We start from the raw sequence: 19,384 nt of genomic DNA, 5'->3' as shown, positions 1-19,384 counted from the left end.
GTCTAACCAGACCTTTATGTTAATTTTTCCACAATATTACAGCTTTCGGAACTTTGAAGCAGACGTGCTAACCACTCATCTACTGTGCTGCCTCATGTTTTATATATTGAAATAAACATAAACATTGTTATACACTGAAATGTGAAAGAAATAGTCAAGACTGCAATGTTTATTTAAGACTATTGTGAATTTGCAAGAAATGTGGCTTGCAGTGTGCATGTAGTAACATTAGGGGTGGGAACCAGTTAATAGTGTAGTCTGCTTATTATTATCAGTCAAGTCTCTGGCACACTGTAAGCCTGAATAAGATAAAACCAGCAAATACAGTGGATGGCAATTCAATGGGAAAATACCTAAATTAAATTGCATTAAGTTTTTTTTTCTTTACTTTCTTCATTTTCAGTGACGGTATTCTGCATACCAAAGTTAATATATCACAAATTGGATTTTTTTTAAACACCCTAATTCAATTCAAAAGTGACTCCCCTTAGGGCAATTGGCATTTTTCAGGAAGTCAAAAGATTGACTTTAATGAAGAAGAAATTATAGCGGCCGTTAATGGTGTAGTGGTACATTTTGCTGACTTCGGGGCAGGCATCCCGGGTCTCACTCAGTAGCCATAATTGAGAGTGTGAATGGTTGTCTGTCTCCAGAGGTGGGTAGAGTTGCCAAAGTTTACACAGTTACGAGTAGGGTTACTCCAACAATAATATTACTCAAGTAAAAATAAATGCAGTCATCCAACAAAATTACTGTAGTGAAAATTTTAAAAAAGTATTACCGTATTTTTAGGACTACAAGTCGCATCTGAGTATAAGTTGCACCAGCCCAAAAATGCGCAATGAAGAGGGAAAAAAAACATATAAGTCGCACCGGAGTATAAGTCGCATTTTTGGGGGAAATTTACTTGATAAAATCCAACACATAGAACAGATATGTCTGTCATCTTGAAAGGCAATTTAAAATCTAAATACAATAGAAAACAACATGCTGAATAAGTATGATGTTACATGATGCATGAACAACGAAATGCGAACGTGGCCGGTATGTTAACGTAACATAGCTATTAACTCATTTGCCCCCAAAAACGTATGAATACGTTCTATTTTTAATTGCTTCAGTGTCCCAAAAACGTATTTACACGTCTTTTGCATTTTTTTTACAAGAGGCATCAAGAGGTTCCGATCTATCTTAGATACATTGCACAAAGCTCAAAACTCATTTTAAAGCAATAAAACTGGCCACTGGAGGGCAGTAGCGCATTTGGTAAGACCCGCAAAACTATTCAACGGCAACCAACGGCCAAGCCGCAAAGCCGGAGAGAGGGCGGAAGACGACCGAATGGATGACAGGCAGCGGACGACCGAGCAATACAACCGATAGGACGCCCGGGATGCCAGGCGCTCGATGACCGAGCAGAACGAACGGGATCACTCGATGTCATTTAGTATGTGCTGCTCGCGAGCTGAGCCTGCAGAGACAAAAAAAAAATTCATCTTTTTGAAACAGGCAGCGATGAGGGAAAAGTTTAACCCGCTGTCGCGGCCAACACAACGTCATCTTTCAGTTAGTTATGCGTCAATAAATTGTTACTTTGCTATCAAAAGCTCTATTTGTCTTGTTGTTTCTGTTATTTTGTAAAAGGAAAACATTATTCAGATGTTTTGGATGCGACTGAAGCAAAAAATAGCTGTGTTAAAGTCAAAGTTATGTTTAAAATTCATTCAATGCTTTCACTCGAAAAACTTTTAGATCCTATAAAAAATATATATATTTCTTAACTAAAAATGCCATTACGTTTGATAACACACATCACTTAAAAGTTAGATGTTTTTCCCACGTGTTTCAATTGAATTTCCATTTGTGTCAAGCCATTTTTAAGTTCTAGTTAAGTTTTAAGTTAGTCTAAACTGTAAGTCCTGATAGGATTTTGAGTTTTTGCAGTGTTCAAAATAAATGTATTGTAACATATCAGGTTATAATATGGCGGGGATATTTGCATGCGTTCCTGAATGCACCGCGTGACGTGCGGGGGTGAGAGAGGTGCAGGAGAGCGAGAGACGTGCCTTCCTGTTGTTGTTGTCGTTCCACAAGTTCCCAAAAAAGAAATAATTGCAACCTAACGAAGCGGGTGACTCTTTGTCAACGTTACAGTATGATACCTGCTGTATTGGAGCACATTAGGGACCAGTGCTACTTGGTGTTTTGTCCAGCAATGACTACTGAGCTAAAATTGACAGTTAGCTTGATCATATTTTAATTTTACACCCTCATCACTCTACAACGCTATGTTTTCACAGATTAAATAAAGCCTGTATTGAAGACACGTTAGCCACGTGCAGGGCTAACGTTACGTGAGTGAGTAACGTTAATCTTCTTTATTAGCGCTGGGAAGTGTACTGCTTTAAGATGGCAGCTGTTTACTAACACCGCTGACTCTGTCATTTCGCATCTAGTTAAACATACATGTGATATTTATGAGACGCATAAGATGCTACCTGCTACAGTCGTAGCATCATGCGGGCTAGTTTTTAGCACCGTCGGCGTAGTTTGTAGTGGCTGTCGGCTGCAGAAAGGTTTGTTATATTTTTTTATTGCTTCTTCCTCTACGCACGTGACATCAGCACGTTGTCCCACCTTAAAAGTAGTCTGGGCAAAACATGATGCTTAGAGCTGGCAAAATTAAACGATTCCTCGAGGTGAATAAAATTACTCGGATCAGTTTTTAAACTTGAGTTACTCAAGTTGCTCGAGTATTCATTTCAGCTCTAATAGCAATAGAAGGGAATTTTCTGTGGGCCTTGCAAAATCAGTCAAAATCCAGTAAAATGGCCGGGAGCGAAGGGCCTTGCTCCGGTGAAAATGGCTAGGAGTGAATGAGTTGTTCAGATAACTATAGCATGAAGAACATGCTAACAACTTTACCAAACCATCAGTGTCACTGCAAAACACCAAAATGACATGTGAAATTATATAATAATGTGTTAATAATTTCACACATAAGTCACTCCAGCATAGTCGCACCCCAGCCAAACTATGAAAAAAACTGCGACCTATGGTCTGAAAAATACGGTAAGTGAAAAGAAAACTCAAGTAATAAGTAATAGCAATAACAAAAAAGGCAAACAAGTATGATTAAATGTCAGGGACAGAGACAGAGACTAAGACATAACATTGCATGCTCTGAAGATTTGCCCTCCAGCAAAATTAGATCACTGACCTGCTATTGCAACGTACGCGCTGTGTGTAACCTGCTGTGAGATGGAGCTCCTGGACTGGACACTTAAATCGACAATATTGCGAAATGCCATGGCAATCAATGACTTTTGGAAAGATATATGAGTAAAAAAAAAAAATGGACTATGCAACACTAACATGCTAGACTGTGCGTCCCGGGCTGTTGGGGGACGGGTATCGATAAGCATATGCTTTTTTCCCATCTTCCTTTGTCTTTTCGGGCAAATTACTCTATATTCTGTGTCAATGTTTCTCTTTCTTGGCCAAACTATCCCATACTCTGTAACTGTCAATGATACTGATGATGATGACAATGACAATAAATTCATTCATTCATTCATTCATTCAATATGTCATCTATATGAAGTGGCATTATCATACTGTACTAACCTGGTACATGATCAAATTAGGCCCAAAGAAAATAGACCGAAACCATCAAATTCCAACAACAAATATCAACAGAAATGAAACATCACCCGTCTAAAGAGGATGAGTGCCCTCTATTGGAGAAAACATTTCCTACCATGACATTAAAACAATAATACCTCTGGTTTTCCGTTGTCTATTGGTGCCAAATAAAATCTGGGAGAGAGGTTGAAATCCGAACTTTCGAGGATTGTGGACAGCAGCGATCTATGTCAAATAGCTTTGAAGACACCAGGTGATTGAACAGGTCGCCGTGATCATAGGTCTTCTGACTGAATGCCTGCGTGTTGTCATGTGATTGTACTGTTACGTCTGATTGGTATCATGGAGTCATGTGAAGACTGTTGCGACATCTCATTGGGAAACTGGTACAGCAACTTTGGGTATCTCTGGCAAAAATAAATTCAAATCTAATATGTACAATAAATAGGAAAAATGCAAGGACTTTAGAGTAGCCCTAAAATAGCAGAGTAAGAGTAGTGTTTTTTTCTTCACAAATATACTTAAGTAAAAGTAAAAATTATGGCATGATAAATTTACTCTTAGCAGTACTTTTTTCTCAAAAAGTTACTCAAATATATGTAGCGAAGTAAATGTAGTGTTTTACTAACCACCTCTGCTGATAAAATTATCATAAATTGCATTCATGTCGTAATGTTTGTGATTTCTTAGGGATAGGACGCTTATTAGTTACATGGATGTTCATATGATTAAACTTGTTGAATATGGCAATGTAATATGCCTGCCCCGTATTGAATGGATCTATCTGAAAACATGTTTATGCATGAAAGAGATTCTGCTTTTTTCATCATCTGTGTAGTGCTCTACTGGTTTATGTTTTTTGACTCCTGATCATTGCTTTTGCATGTGTCCTGCTATTATGACTGATTGCAGGGCAAAAGAAAAGAACCATTTCATTTGACTTGTCAGTTGTGCTGCTACCTTATTTTGTTGCTCATTTTTTCTTCACTGTGATACAACTGGCTGCCACTTCACATATTTGAAAATGTGAATATAGAGCAGAGGGGCGGGTGTCTTGCCTGCCCCTCCCAGGGACGGCGGAGGCAGCGCCAGGCCTGTTCGACGACCCCCGTGCAGCAGTTTCATTCTCCGCATGACTATGTGACACTATACACATACACGTAAATAAAACTGTTGGTGCCAGGATTAGTGATCACATACAGGAGCTCAAAGTAGGATGTCGACTTATTAACACTCATTGGTGGTTTGTCCCCATACTGTTTTCCCCCTACACATTACTAACGTTGTTTGCTCACTCACCTTACCCCAGGGGTGCCCATTACGTTGATCGATCGCGATCGACCAGTCAATCGCAACGCCAGTATGGGTAGCCTTACCCTATCACATTCCTATCTGACCTACTGTATCTTACCTCTTTTAACTCATTCACTCCCAGCCATTTTCACCGGAGCAAAGCCCTTCGCTCTGGGCCGTTTTACTGGATTTTGAATGATTTTGCAAGGCCCACAGAAAATTCTGTTCTATTGCTATATAAACATGGAACCCACCAAAAGAAAGATTAGACTCTCTTCTTTCAGCAGAAGAAAAAAGTTAGTTCATATCTTTTTTCCATTCTTTAGAAATCAGCATTAGAAAATAGCTTAGTTTGAGCAATTTTTCAATTTCTGATGAAAAAACGGAGAAGTTGAGCTTTTTGTGAAAGCATACATTTCAAACATAAATTTGACTTATACACAGCTATTTTTGTCTTTATATACATCCCAAACATCTGAATAATGTTTTCCTTTTACAAAATAAAGATAAACAACAAGAAAACTAGAGGTTTTGATCGCAAAGTAACAATTTATTTACACATAACTAAACTATTGAACTGTTGAACTATTTGCGCACATAACAACGGGGAAGGCTCTCGGCTGCTTCCGTGGCTAATCTGATGAGTTCGGATCAAGATCGGTCTCACTTTTTTCATCATCTTCATCGTTGGTTTCAACCTCGGGCTAAAAAGGAGTAACGCAAGGTGATCTCCGCAGAACGTGTGTGGAACCTGACGCTGTTGTGGACGTCACTGTCTGTCTCATCAAGATAGATTTTTTTTTAATCCTTCTTTGATGATGGTTTCGTTTTCTTTTCAAAACACTCCTCCAGTGTCGTTTGCCTTTTTTTTCCCGATTGTTCTCCACTTTTTTCTCAAATTCTCACACGTCTTCACAAGATCCCTCCAACTTCCGTTTCCTGACTATTTTTCCTCACTTCCTTTATTGGCCCGAGATGAGTTCTTGCCAAATGCGCTACTGACCTATAGTGGCCAGTCTTATTGCTTTAAAATGGGTTTTGAGCTTTGTGCATTATATTTTAGATACATCAGAACCAGTAGATTCCTCTTGTCAAAAAAAAAAAAAAAAAAAAAACGCAAAAGACGTATAAATACGTTTTTGGGACACTGAAGCAATTAAAAACAGAACGTATTTTTACGTTTTGGGGAGCAAATGAGTTAAAGGTGGAATGAAATGGTGACTGTGTCAAATAATGAAAATGGCTGCACTAATGTCATTTTACATGTAGAAAATGAATTTGACGCTCAAATCTTACTTTTTATTTTTATCATTTCATATGTATTCCACTCAAAAAAATGCACTTTTGTGACTTCACAACCAGAATTGATGATCATGTCTAGCTTTCTAGTGCTGCGCTAGCTAATACATGCTAACAAAACGGTCACACAGAAACAAGAAAAAAAAAAGCCTATAGATAGGATGCGAGCAGACTGCAAAAATCTGTAGCTCATACTCGGTGTGAAATCTTCTTTGGCTTAGAGATTTTTTAGTGGGTGCCTGGGGCTAAGGCAGGTGAGAAAAGAAGACTAATTACCATATTTTTAGGACTATAAGTCGCACCCGAGTATAAGTCGCACCAGCCCAAAAATGCGTAATGAAGAGGGTAAAAAAAACATATAAGTCGCATTTTGGGGGGAAATTTACTTGATAAAATCCAACACATAGAACGGATATGTCATATTTAAAGGCAATTTAAAATAAAAATGCAATAGAGAACAACATGCTGAATAAGTGTACAGTATGATAACGTTACATGATATATGAACAACGAAATGCGATCATGGCCGGTATGTTAACGTAACATAGCTATTAAGAGTTATTCAGATAACTATAGCATAAAGAACATGCTAACAAGTTTACCAAACCATCAGTGTCACTCCAAAACACCAAAATAACATAAATGATATAATAATCTGTTCACACATAAGAAACTCAGGAGTATAAGTCGCATCCCCCAGCCAAACTATGAAAAATACTGCGATTTATAATCCGAAAAATACGGTAGAATCTAATTTCACTATCAAGCTTTCTCTGTCACATTTTTGGATAAAATTCGTGTCCAAAATGCCCTCTGCTATGAAGAAGAAAAAAGTCAATTTTCCCTTTTTACAGGTTCTTTTATTCTCTTTACGAACAGGAGAGGATGACACACAATTCAGAAACCAAAAGAAAGCAATGATCGCATATGATAAGTACATTTGTTAAGGAAAGAATAATCAAAAGCTGGCCCGCCAGGACAAACGTGCCCGGGAGGCCCACGCAGGTGCCCCCAAGTAGATCTGCCCTGAATGCTAAAGAGCATACAGTTTATATTTGTCATTATAAAACAGTGGAAAAACACTAGAAACCCATCAGGAAAGGGGAAGAGAACAAACTCAGTGCCCATATCTGTCGACAAACTTGAACAAAAGACGACTCCTTCTAAGGAATGCAGTGCTTGCCCCTGGTGTACACAAAGTAAACAAAACACAGTGCAATGGGGACAATAATTATTTATGTGTGACTAGGGATGGGAATCGAAATCCGATTCCAATTCCGAACTGGTTCCTAGTGTTTCGAGGCCGCGACATCACAATGAAAACGCCTTAACGATCCCTTTAATGATTCCTAAAAACTCATATCGCGTCGTGACGTGTCTTGTTGTCCAGACGCATCAAACTAGCATGGCGCCAAAAACCACTCGCTCCAAAGTCTGGCTACACTTCACCAGGAAAGAGGGTGAAAATGAAAGGTTACGATGGTTTAGCACACGCATTGCAGCCGTAAACATAACAATGACAGCACTTAGGTTCAAACGCTCGAAAGTGTGTCTTCACTTCATGAGAAAAAAATTACAACAAAGCTACTTGCAGTCATTGCAAGATGGAGATAACTGCATCGGAAGGGGAATACGACTGCACTGTCCTCACCGAGACACTAAGGCTCAGTCCTGGCTATACAGCTAGCTAAACTCCCAAATGACGATGCAGAAGAGGTTGGTATGATTTGCTGACTTTATTCATCACTTGAAGAGTGAAACTAAAAATAGAAATGAAACAAATCAATTTTGTCCCCAATAACAAACAGGTTTGCATCAACGTAAATCAGCGATGATTAGCTGCTAATACAGTAATAACACAAACGGTTAGCATGCGTTCGCTAGCATTAGCACATCGGTCAAACCACTACACAACTGTATTTAAGTGTCCGATCGCTAGTGGAAACACGCTAAAACAACACAAAAGATGATACATACAGGCACTGCCTCTGTAGATATTTTATAAACATTAACAAAGAAAGTAGGCTTGTAGCAGTGTTTCCCTCGCTCACTAACTCGCTCATTCGCTTGGATGCGGCACTTCTTCGCGTGTAAGCGCGCTCCTCTTCACGTGAGCGCGTCCTTCTTCATGTGAGGAAGCGCAAGGGCGCTTCCACTTGAGCGTGAAAGCACCATAAAAAAATAAAAGGCATGCATTTCAATATAATGGTAAATATTACACTTTAACACAGGGGTCTCCAAACTATAGCCTGCGGGCCGGATACGGCCCACCTTTACATTTGGTCTGGCCCCCTGAACAATACCAGAGAGCATTTCTAATTTTTTTATTTTTTTTCCTCAATAGTGTAATTTATTTCCTGGCCTTTTTCTGTGAATAACTCAGAGAGGGTTATTTGGATATTATGAGGAGTGCACATAAGTGGTCCGCATGCGCGCATGCGTACCGGACGTAGACAAACGCGCTGGCCCTCAACGACTTCCATACGCTTTTGCGTACCGATGGCTGACCACTGTATTTGCGGCAGACACGAGAAAATAACTTCTCAAAATGTCAAAGAGGCAGGCCATACTGAGTAATTACTTCCGTGTTCCCCCACCCCCGTCAAAAGACAGACAGACGACAGAGACGTCACCGGAGCTACCGAAAAAAAGGACTTTTGCTGAAAAGTAGGAGGTACCATGGCTAGAAGCAAATGATGCTCGCACGGAAATGCGGTACAAAATGTGCTGTGAGAATCCCAATGTCGCCGATAAGAGCAGCGCATTTTATGTAGGGTCAAAGAATTTCAGCCATCCAAACTTTGAAAAGCACGAAAAAAACAGAGAGTATGTGGCAATTAAGCAAACTATCGATGTCAAACAGGACCCCGCTCGCCCTATGGACAAGTGGCGGAATAAAGGTAATGAACAGCGACGTGCACTGACAAACGTGTTTTTGCTCGCATTTTACAAAGCTAAACATGCACGTTCAATAAGGTCTTATGAGGAGGACATCCCACTTTTAAAAAGGGTTGGAGTTAATGTGGGAGCCGCATAATGCCCTTTATTTTGAATTGGTGCTTTTTATTTCTTTACATTTCACTTCAAAGTAATGGCAATTTTGTTGTGCCAGTTGATGTTAATCAAGCATTAATTGTTAATATAATTAATTAAAGTTAATTGGCTCTAAGTAAAGCTTGTCATAAATTTATCGCATCAGGCGGGTCGGCTCTCAAGCTCAATGAGGACCAAGTCACATCTCCAGGTCCTCCTCTGAGAACCTGGGCAAAAAAATTATGTGCACCCCTGGTTATTATCTATTCAATTAATAGTGTAATTATTATTTATTATTATTATATATTATATTATTATTTTTATTTTATTTACTTTTGTTCCGTGAAGAATCCAGAAAGGGTTATCTGATTGTGGCTTTCTGAAAAACAATATTTTTATTACATTTAGGCACTCCTGCAACCGTCACACTTTTTCTGTCACAAACTGACCCCGGCCCCTCATCAGAGAAGGGAAAAGTTATGTGGCCCTCACAGGAAAAAGTTTTGGGACCCCTGCTTTAACACATATTGCCAAAGGCAGAACAACGACCTATATGCCAATATATACCAATTTTTTAAAAATTTCTATTAGAAAAATGTTTCCGTAAAATGTTACACATTCTTGTGCATTTGCCACTTGTTGCCACAGTTAACATTGAGGCTTTGGGCCTTTTTTGACCTCGTTGTGAGTTTGTAAGGTTGTGACTTCTGATTCAACAAACTCGATGCCAATCAAAACGTTTGTTCTTTTTTTCACCCAAATTGGAATCGATAAGAGAATCGATAAAGAATCAAATCGTGAAGCAATATCGATAATGGAATCGGAATCCTAAAAATCGTATCAATTCCCATCCCTATGTGTGACGATGTGAAATGAACAGATACTGTATATAGCCATGTGAATAAAAGGAAATATACAGGGTGTTCCAAAATAGTTGACCCCATTCTAAATTGCCATATCTCGGAAAGTACTTGATGGATCTTAATAAAACTAAATACACTTTATGTTGAAGGTCATAAGTTTTATTGGTTAAATTTACAAAGAAAAGTACAAATGCTTGTTGGTTCTATGACAGATTTTCATAAATGTTCAACATGAGCGCGGCCTGTGACTCTGCACACGTCGAGTCGGTATTCGAGCTCGTGCCAAACTCGCTGTAGCAAGTCTTCGGTAACAGTTTCCAGTGCAGTTGTAATTCTCTGTTTCAGTTCTTCAGTGTTAGCTGGAAGAGGAGGTACGAAGACTAGTCCTTTCAAATAACCCCAGAGAGTGACTGAATCCGAGCATACTCAAACACGCAAAATGACTTTTCTTTTGAAGTGAACGGCATTTCTTAACCTGAAAAGATAGAACTGCCAAACACTACACACAAAAACTTGAAACGCTTCTACACAAGCTGAGAAAATTTGAGGTCCGTCCAAATTTTAAAAATTATTGGCCTACGAAATGAGGTCAAACATTTTGGAACACCCTGTATATATACAGCTATCATTTTAAAGTCACTTGGTTCAGTATTTCATAGCATCTTTAACCTTCGGTAAATGTGAATATTGTTATAAGTGACATTCTCCTTATTTTTCAGTGTTGTACTTGTACTTGTATCATGAGTTTTGTGTATTAAATGCGATCAGCGGTTAAGAATTTTAACTTTGTGTAAGATTTTACAAAACATAAATTCATGAACACTTTATTTCACTCTCCATTCATTTATTAATCTATTACAAGTATTTGGGACAAGATTATTCTATTTATATTGTCTTTTATGACACATTGTGGTGCTTGAAAAGATCATCATCTATTTTACAGTAAAATATCGCCACGCATCGCTGAATCAAGTTCTGTCCTTAGAAAATAAACTAATTCATCAAGGTCTTTTGAACACCTGAATAATCTCACATTTTTGTTGGCAGTAAGTGTGAATGCAGATTTTTACTATATTACAAACATTTCTTGATATGCACCTGTTTAACATCTCATTAATATTTTTACAAAATGATCGCTAAATTCCACTCGCATAACAGATATTCACACACATACTCAGTGAAATGATGCGATTCGTTTCTTTGTTGGATGCAAATGCTTGTTTTTTTTAGTTGTTCATTAAGCATATTACATGATATGATGGGGGTTTAATTAAATTTAACACTTGACAATTGAATCTGGCATTGTGAAACAATATTTTGACATTCGACCATTTACCTTCTATGCTTCATCCCTTTAGTTGAACCATCAGAACCGCTCCCTGAAACGGAAAAGCATGATGTTGCTGTCCTACCTCAGCCCGGAAACCATTAGTGAGATAAACATTGAGGATGAAGATGAAGGTGACGAGCTAATGGCTGCCAACTGCTTGTCAACCACGTGCCAGACCAAAATCTCAGGTGCGCAACTTTTGTGTAGGCCTACAGTATAATGGGAGTTCAGTCTTAAACATATGTGACAGGTCACAATATCAATGTGACGGTTTGCAGCTCTCCATCACTGGCGTTACGAACATCACAGACACAGGTGGACTGCTATTATCGGCATTTATTACAACATCCTGCAACACAGTGTGCAAGAATTGAGATGATGGTCACGTTGACAAGCACGTCTTTACTGTACATCACAGTGTCCTCCTCGCAACTGTACTAACAAATAAACTACAAATTAACAAAAACAATCGTGATCCTATAGTGATATTTGAACAATCGGCCTAACAGCATATAAAATTCACATTTGCAGCGTTTTAACACACAATAACAAATTATTTACATATTTACAAAGTGTCCCTAAATGCATCTCGTGTGTGACGCATCTGCATTATAGAGAGCCGCAGTGAGAGACTGAGCTGTGGGCTCACATTCAACAAACACAAAAATAGTACAGAAATACCAAACAAAATGCATACAAAATAGCACAATAATATGCAGAAGGGCATTTTACCTGCAACACAGTGTGCAAGGAGTGAGATGGTGGTCGCGTTGACAAGCACGTCTTTACTGTACTGCACAACACATGAACAATTCTCGCAGTCGGACATCCGGCCATTAATGGCGTCACCAGCCACAACAAAGCGTCGCCATATTGAAATGGGGGCAAAACACGAGTCACAAGCAGTTGCTCTGTCGTGCATTGTAGTATAAACGCGTTGAACTTTTTTCTTATTTGCGGTCTTTTTTTCCGTCGGAATGACTAAAAGTTGCCGTAATGCGGGTTGTAACACAAGGAAGAGTTTGGAGCCGCATTTGAAGTTCTTCATTCTTCCTCGTGAGAAGAAAATGACAAGCAATTGACTGAAAGCAGTAAATTGAGGAACAGTAAAAGTAGACGGTTCCGTGGACCAGGCACATTTATGTTTGCAGCTGACATTTTATTACTGGTGAGTAAACTTTAATCGATTTTTTTGCCCCAATTAGTGCAAGGATTCAATAGACTAGGCAGTGGTTATTAATACCAGAACCAACAACTCGCAAAGCGTTATTTTTCTTTTGCCGTGAACTGCTCTGATCGATCAATCGGTATATTATTGGCCTGGTGGGAATTGGTTATTTTGCCGTGACGTGTTCACGGCTAAATAACGCTTGGAGGCGAATTACCGGTTACGGCAGAAAAAAATCACTCCATCTATACTACCAGTTTTCTTAGTTCCACACAGGACATATTCCACGTAATTGAAAAAGGTCAACTTACTGGGTGACTTTATGAGGTAGCTGTAGATGTTTCCGTACTCCACTGCTGGCAGTTCCTTTGGATTGTTTATCCAGCTATCAGCCGTGACTTTGTATGGGCAGATTTGCAGGCCAATACACGCTAATTTTAAGTTTTATCGCCTCCTCGTGTCTGTCAGCAGTTACTCGTGATAGTAATAAGTCATGTTTAAGACGTTTTTATGGAAAAAAAAAACGCGGAACACAGCTGAAATATATGAATTTCAGACGTTTGTCTACGGATGTTTACCTGTGCGTGCCCCCCTCTCAAAATGGCGACATGTTGCTATGCGAGATGACGTCATTGTGACATCACGCCGACTGCGAGAATGGCGCATTATTAGTAGGCTTTCATCCAAAACTATTCACAAACAAGATTAAACTGAGCACTAACTATCTCACTCCAACAATGGGAAGCTATACAGAGAAACCGCTTGGGAAGATGTGCAATACAAACAAAATATGACTTATTATCGTCATTTATGCCGGACCATTGCAAATGAGCGACTCACCATCACAGTGTCCTCCTCGCAACTACCAACTATGCCTTTCCCGTGCTAGTTTGCACACGTCCCCTTCCGTGAGTCATGACGCGTCACTTCCGGCATAATTTAACAAGTATATTTACTCCCGTTACACATATGCACAACAAAAACAGAAACAACCAGGTGTGGACCTTGGGGGCGTCTTATAGTGGCACCTGGGCGCGGGCCCTAGGGGACCCAGTTTGTGAGGGTGAAGGGGGTGTGGTTGGACGAGGGAAGGGTCAAACAGAAAGGTAAGATGATGCGCGGAGCTGTAATATAGTGTTTAAATAACATATACACCCCACTCAGGCTGCAGGCTTGGTTTGCTGGCGTAAAGGGGGCGTGGTTGGCCAAGTTGAGGGTCAAACAGAAAGGTAAGATGTGGGAGCAGTAATATAGTGTTTAAGTATTTAAATACCTCAAATCCACCGCCGCTTAGCTGGTTGTCTTGAAGGGCCTGCAGAAAATTTTCCACCAGCACCACCTCTGCCCCACCACACATTGGACGATCGTCTTAAGGGGCATGTCAATGTGTGGAAGGGCCTGCGAAAAATTATCCACTAGGACCCCCCCACCCGCCGGAGGTTCACCTCAGAGGGCTCGTTTATACTTAACGCACCTGGCCCCTATTCACATTTGTTCCGTCACTGGACACAACTGTTCTTTTGCATTCAACTACCTTTTCTCTTAGTATGTAACTCTAATATGATACTAGGTCTATGATGATATACTGTAATATAATATGTCCATTTTGTAATTGTCCAGTTGCTGCTTTTTTTTTTTTTTTTTTAATTATCTTATCTTAAAAATGGATGACACTACCAGTGCCTCAAATACATTTAGAAGTATTGTTTCTCTTTCTCAGACCTGCAAAGTAAATTGCAGTTGACACAGAGGGAGAAAGATCAAGTAGGTCATGATCTTGCAAGGCTGACAGAACAACTAGAGGAAACACGGCAAGAAGTAAGTGCTATTACACACATTTGTGGGTGGATAGTTGCAAATTCACCTTTTCACATTTTAGTGGAGAGCCTGCTCTCTTTCATTTGCTCTAATAGTGAGTGGCTAATGTTTAACCAACTACAGAATGTTCTGTGTCTACTGTATGTTGTCGTGGCGTTGTTGTGTTTAAAAAATACATACCGGTAGCTGTTTTTTTATGTACAGGGTTGATAGAACCACAGACAGACAATTACTTTAATCAACTTTAAGGCAACTTTAGTTTATCCCACCTCTTATCTGTTTTTTCTTTACCCACAGCTGCTGAAGGAAAAACACGAGAACACCAATTTAACGGCTGAGACAGTACAGCAAAAGAAGCTACTGAAAAAATATAACAGAGGTTAGCGCGGGAGTGTATGTATTACATTGAATACATTTCCCAAAAGTGGTATGGTGAATATGAGTATAGTCCACAATATAGTGTGATTAGTTGATTATTGCACTGTGGGAATTTCTGTCCAGTGTCTCAATTTGCTGTTGAGGAATACAAAGTCTTGCAAGATACTTTGAACCTGGAGCGGGATCTGAGAGAGGGAGCAGAGAACTTTGCCAGAGCAGTGAGTTGTATTTAAATGTCTGTTATCATTGTCAACTATTCCTCTCATTCATGTGCGCTTTGTCACTGTGTCATTTTCTTCTGGTTTTAGATGGTCGTTGAGCAAAAGATGCTGAAGAGACAGAGCCATATCCTGATGCAGACCTCCTCCCCAAGCCACGCATTACAGGAGGCGCTCAGCCAGGTTACATTACTGACCAAGGATTTGGAAACCATGAGGCAGGAGCACCAGAGCCAGGTAGAACTTACACTATATGTAGACTTGGAATGTTGTCAAGAAAAAGTAGGAAAGACAGAATATTCACACGGATTCATAGCAAAAAAAGTGTCAGTTTCTTTAAGGCACTTATATTAAAATACCACAGTCACATGTTAAAGGAGTGAATGTTCTCAGAGATAGAAAGGTGTATTTACTGTAAGTGACAATGTTTTATATCATTCAATTTCAGAGGTGGGTAGTAACACATTACATTTACTCCGTTAAATCTTGGAGAAGTGTTTGAGAAAAATGTACTTCTAAGAGTAGTTTACAACATAATACTTTTTACTTTTCAGTGGATTGGTGAAGAAGAAATGCTAGTCTGATTCTGCTGCGTTGGGCTACACCAGAGTCATTAGACTTTGCCTCTTTATTCTACATATTAGATTTTACTTAATTTTTGTCTGAAATGCTAGTTTCGCCAATGAGACAGCGCAATAATAATCACATGACTTTATTACACCAATCAGACATAACAATACAGTCCCATGACCATACAAAAGCTTGCAGTTGGAAGTTCTATGATCACGTTTAATCACACGGCTTCTTTAAAATACTGTCAAAAATAAACAATTCATAGAGCGCTGCTGTCGACATTACTTGAGAGTAGGGCTGCAGCTATTGATTATTTAAGTAATCGATTAATCTATCAATTAGTTCGAATAAGGTGGCTGAGTGGTTAGCACGTCTGCCTCACAGTTCTAAGATCAAGGGTTCAATCCCGGGCTTCGGCCTTCCTGTGTGGAGTTTGCATGTTCTCCCCGTGCCTGCGTGGGTTTCCTCCGGGAACTCCGGTTTCCTCCCACATCCCAAAAAACATGCATGGTAGGCTGATTGAACACTCTAAATTGTCCGTAGGTATGAGTGTGCACGTGAATGGTTGTATGTCTCCTTGTGCCCTGCAATTGGCTGGCAACCAGTTCAGGGTGTCCCCTGCCTACTGCCCCGAGTTAGCTGGGATAGGCTCCAGCACCTCCGCGACCCTCGTGAGGAAAAGCGGCATGGAAAATGAATGAATGAATGAATGAATTAGTTCGAATATTCAAGTAAGCGGATTAGGAACATTTAATACATTGCAGAATAAATTTTAGGAGATGTAAAACAAAGGCTTGCTAAGATTGCACAGGAGCAATAAATGGATTTACAAATAAATTAAAATAACTGAGTTAAGCCTCAAACATTATAAAATTTTTATGTTGTTGATGTAAATACAACAACAAAAATTGTCAAACCTGCATCACAAAAGTCCTCTAGGTTAAATGCTATAAAATGCTAACCTTTTTTTTTTTTTTTTTTTTTTACAACACTTGTAACAAATTCTTCAAACACATATTCCCACAAAAAACTGCTTAATATATCTAAACTAATAAACTCAATTACAAATGCATAAAAAAATTATCGTAACTCAAACAAAAACTTACCTTAACAGTCTTAAAGCTGCATTCACACCGGCCGCGAAATAACGCGTGACAACGCGTGACGTGCGCGTTGCCGTCGCCAAAAGCATTCACACCGAGCTCGAGAAGTCAGACCGCGAGACTGAACTACTTCCGGTTCAGCCCTTGTTTTGTATCCGGTGAAACCATAGACACATCGTTGAAAATGGCATAGAGAAGATGTCGATGATCATTAGGAAATCTTCACCAGGAACAGCTGAAACACCAAATGCCAAAGCTAATGTTGATAGCCATCCTCTCCCTGATGTTAGCAGACTTTCTGCCAACAACGCAACACGAGAGGCCATTGCATTTCGGGAAGCATTCACCGTATATTTCACAAATGAAGTTGCATTACAGTAGCAAGACTGTAAATTGTTTACAAAGTGTTAATAAATACCCCGCATGGACATTTGCCATGCCTGCATTTTCTGTAATGAAAATTTTTATTAAATTTTCATTTTTATAATTTTTAAAAATTAAAATTCACTTGTACTGCCAACTTTTGTTCTGTGTGTGCAGTAATTAGAGCCTGGAAAAGACAAAACATGGTGTTTGGCAGTTGTATGATATTGATTTCAACATACAAGTTAATGATGTGACGTTAAAGTGTTTGTAAATTTCTTGTATTAATCGATGACAAGATCTGCTGGAACCCCTACATTAGCTATGTCCAAGCCAATCTATCACCAAGTATTTCAATTCTTGCTAAGGCCTATCCTATTTTTAACACACAATCATTACAAACTATACAATTCATTACGTTCCTTGCTTTTAACCACCTGTTTGAAAACGAAGAGGTTAGTTACATAAACATGTTTGTGTGGATAAATAATATTTGTAATCAAGTATTTATGTACTTATGACAGTTGTCAGCTAATTTGTTGGTGCAGGGGGGTTGGATTTTCTAAGTTCACATTTCATACTACTCCTTTATTCATTTTTTAGTTGATGCCTGATGTTTTAATGCGCATATAAATGGAAATAGAATTCATGGTATAATAAATGAAAACCCAAGTTGTAATTAACTATGAAACAAATGAAGTAGGAATGAATACAATTTTGAAAAGAATTTTAACAAGACTATGTACATAGAGAAATGCAAAAACCTATGTAAGCCATTTTTTCAACTCCACTGCAAATCATATTAGTCTGATTGTAATTTGACTCCTTTGATACACCATACATAATAGAGCAGACTGCAAGAGATCAATTCGGTACTAATTAAAATATAATTCCCCACTGCTAAATATACACAGTACAATAGTTGTAGAATAAAAAAATTTAAAAAATCACACAGTAAATAAATTAAAAGAAAATAACTATTTTTTAGTTGATGCCTGATGTTTTAATGCTCATATAAACGGAAATAGAATTTATGGCATAATAAATGAAAACCCAAGTTGTAACTAACTATGATTGTAGCTGTACAGTACCTAACAAGGTAACATATGAAGTAGGAATGAATACAATTTTGACAAGTTTTTTTTTTAAACAAACCTATATACATAGAAGAATGCAAAAACCTATGTAAGCCCTTTTTTCAACTACACTGCAAATCATTTAAGTCTGATTGTAATTTGACTCCTTTGATACACCATACATAATAGACCAGACTGCAAGAGATCAATTCGGTACAAATTAAACTATAATTCCCCACTGCAAAATACACACAGTACAATAGTTGTAGAAGAAAAAATTCACACAGCAAAAAACATTAAAAGAAAAAAACTACTCAGAGCTCCCGTGTGCCTTCACAAACTCAAACGTAAGCTGATGCAACTTTAATCGAGGCTCCTGCTGCTTCATCTTTGGAAGTGTGTCGATAAGCTCTTGAATTGCCAGAAGACAGTGGTTTGTTTTATGGGTTGGTGCATCGTTTCCGTGGAATTTGATGGCTTGGATAATCTCATTCTTCTGGTCTCCCACGGAGTCTCCCGCCTTTCGCTTTTTACCTGTATTAAAAAAAAAGTCCAACACAAACATCGGTTACGTCGATTAATAAACTTTATACATACCACGCGACCTTTGTGGTGTGACTGCCGGGGTGAGAGGAGGGGTCCTCAGCTATCTGTGGAAGGGGAGTAGCACAGAACGGCTGGCGTTTCTGCGATGTGAACCATGGCTGGTGTGCAGTCTGTCAGCGTGCTTCCCAAGGCAGGTGTTCCAGGAGGCCAGTCCATTGAGGGTGTAGTCGCAGGACAGATAGGCTCTATGCAAGCAGTGGAGTCCCCCATCAAACTCTGATGTTCGTCTTGGCTCATGTTAAAAAAAAAAAAAAAAAAATTAAATAGATATAGGTTAAAAAAAAAAAAAAAAAAAAAAAAAAAAAAAAAAAACATAGTAACAATGCTGCATTTGTCAGTGTCATATAGGGGTCATGGCATTCCTATGAGCAGATATGAAGAGTTTTTTTGTTCCTTATTAATTTCTTCCATATCGCACAGAAACCTTAAATGCACATGCAATCGAAACTTTATGCACATACAAACGAACCGAAATTGGTAGAGGTCTTTCTCGATGCTACAAATTTATCAAGGAACGCCATTAATATCGTGCATTTTCACGTCGGCCGGCGATGTGCCGAAAAAAGAAAAAAAAAAAGACCAGCGCCGAAACAGCCGCTGCTGCGCTGCGCTAAATAA

The 19,384-nt window shown here is 38.9% G+C and overlaps 1 protein-coding gene across 5 annotated transcripts in view; it reads left to right on the top strand.

The window, feature by feature from the left end:
- Positions 1 to 19,384, top strand: part of shtn1 (shootin 1) — a 48,511-nt gene that overhangs the window by 12,460 nt on the left and 16,667 nt on the right. For all 5 annotated transcript variants that reach the window (XM_057848026.1, XM_057848028.1, XM_057848025.1 and 2 more), the window contains 5 exons: positions 11,492 to 11,651; positions 14,352 to 14,449; positions 14,747 to 14,828; positions 14,951 to 15,045; positions 15,136 to 15,282. In XM_057848026.1, coding sequence (XP_057704009.1) covers positions 11,492 to 11,651; positions 14,352 to 14,449; positions 14,747 to 14,828; positions 14,951 to 15,045; positions 15,136 to 15,282 — 582 coding nt within the window. The remainder of the gene's footprint in view (positions 1 to 11,491; positions 11,652 to 14,351; positions 14,450 to 14,746; positions 14,829 to 14,950; positions 15,046 to 15,135; positions 15,283 to 19,384) is intronic.

The sequence above is a fragment of the Corythoichthys intestinalis genome, chromosome 10 (assembly GCF_030265065.1).
Source record: "Corythoichthys intestinalis isolate RoL2023-P3 chromosome 10, ASM3026506v1, whole genome shotgun sequence".
In the NCBI taxonomy this organism is placed as follows: domain Eukaryota; kingdom Metazoa; phylum Chordata; class Actinopteri; order Syngnathiformes; family Syngnathidae; genus Corythoichthys; species Corythoichthys intestinalis.
The sequence above is the reverse complement of the archived record's forward strand: the minus strand, read 5'-3'. Positions and strand labels throughout refer to the sequence as shown.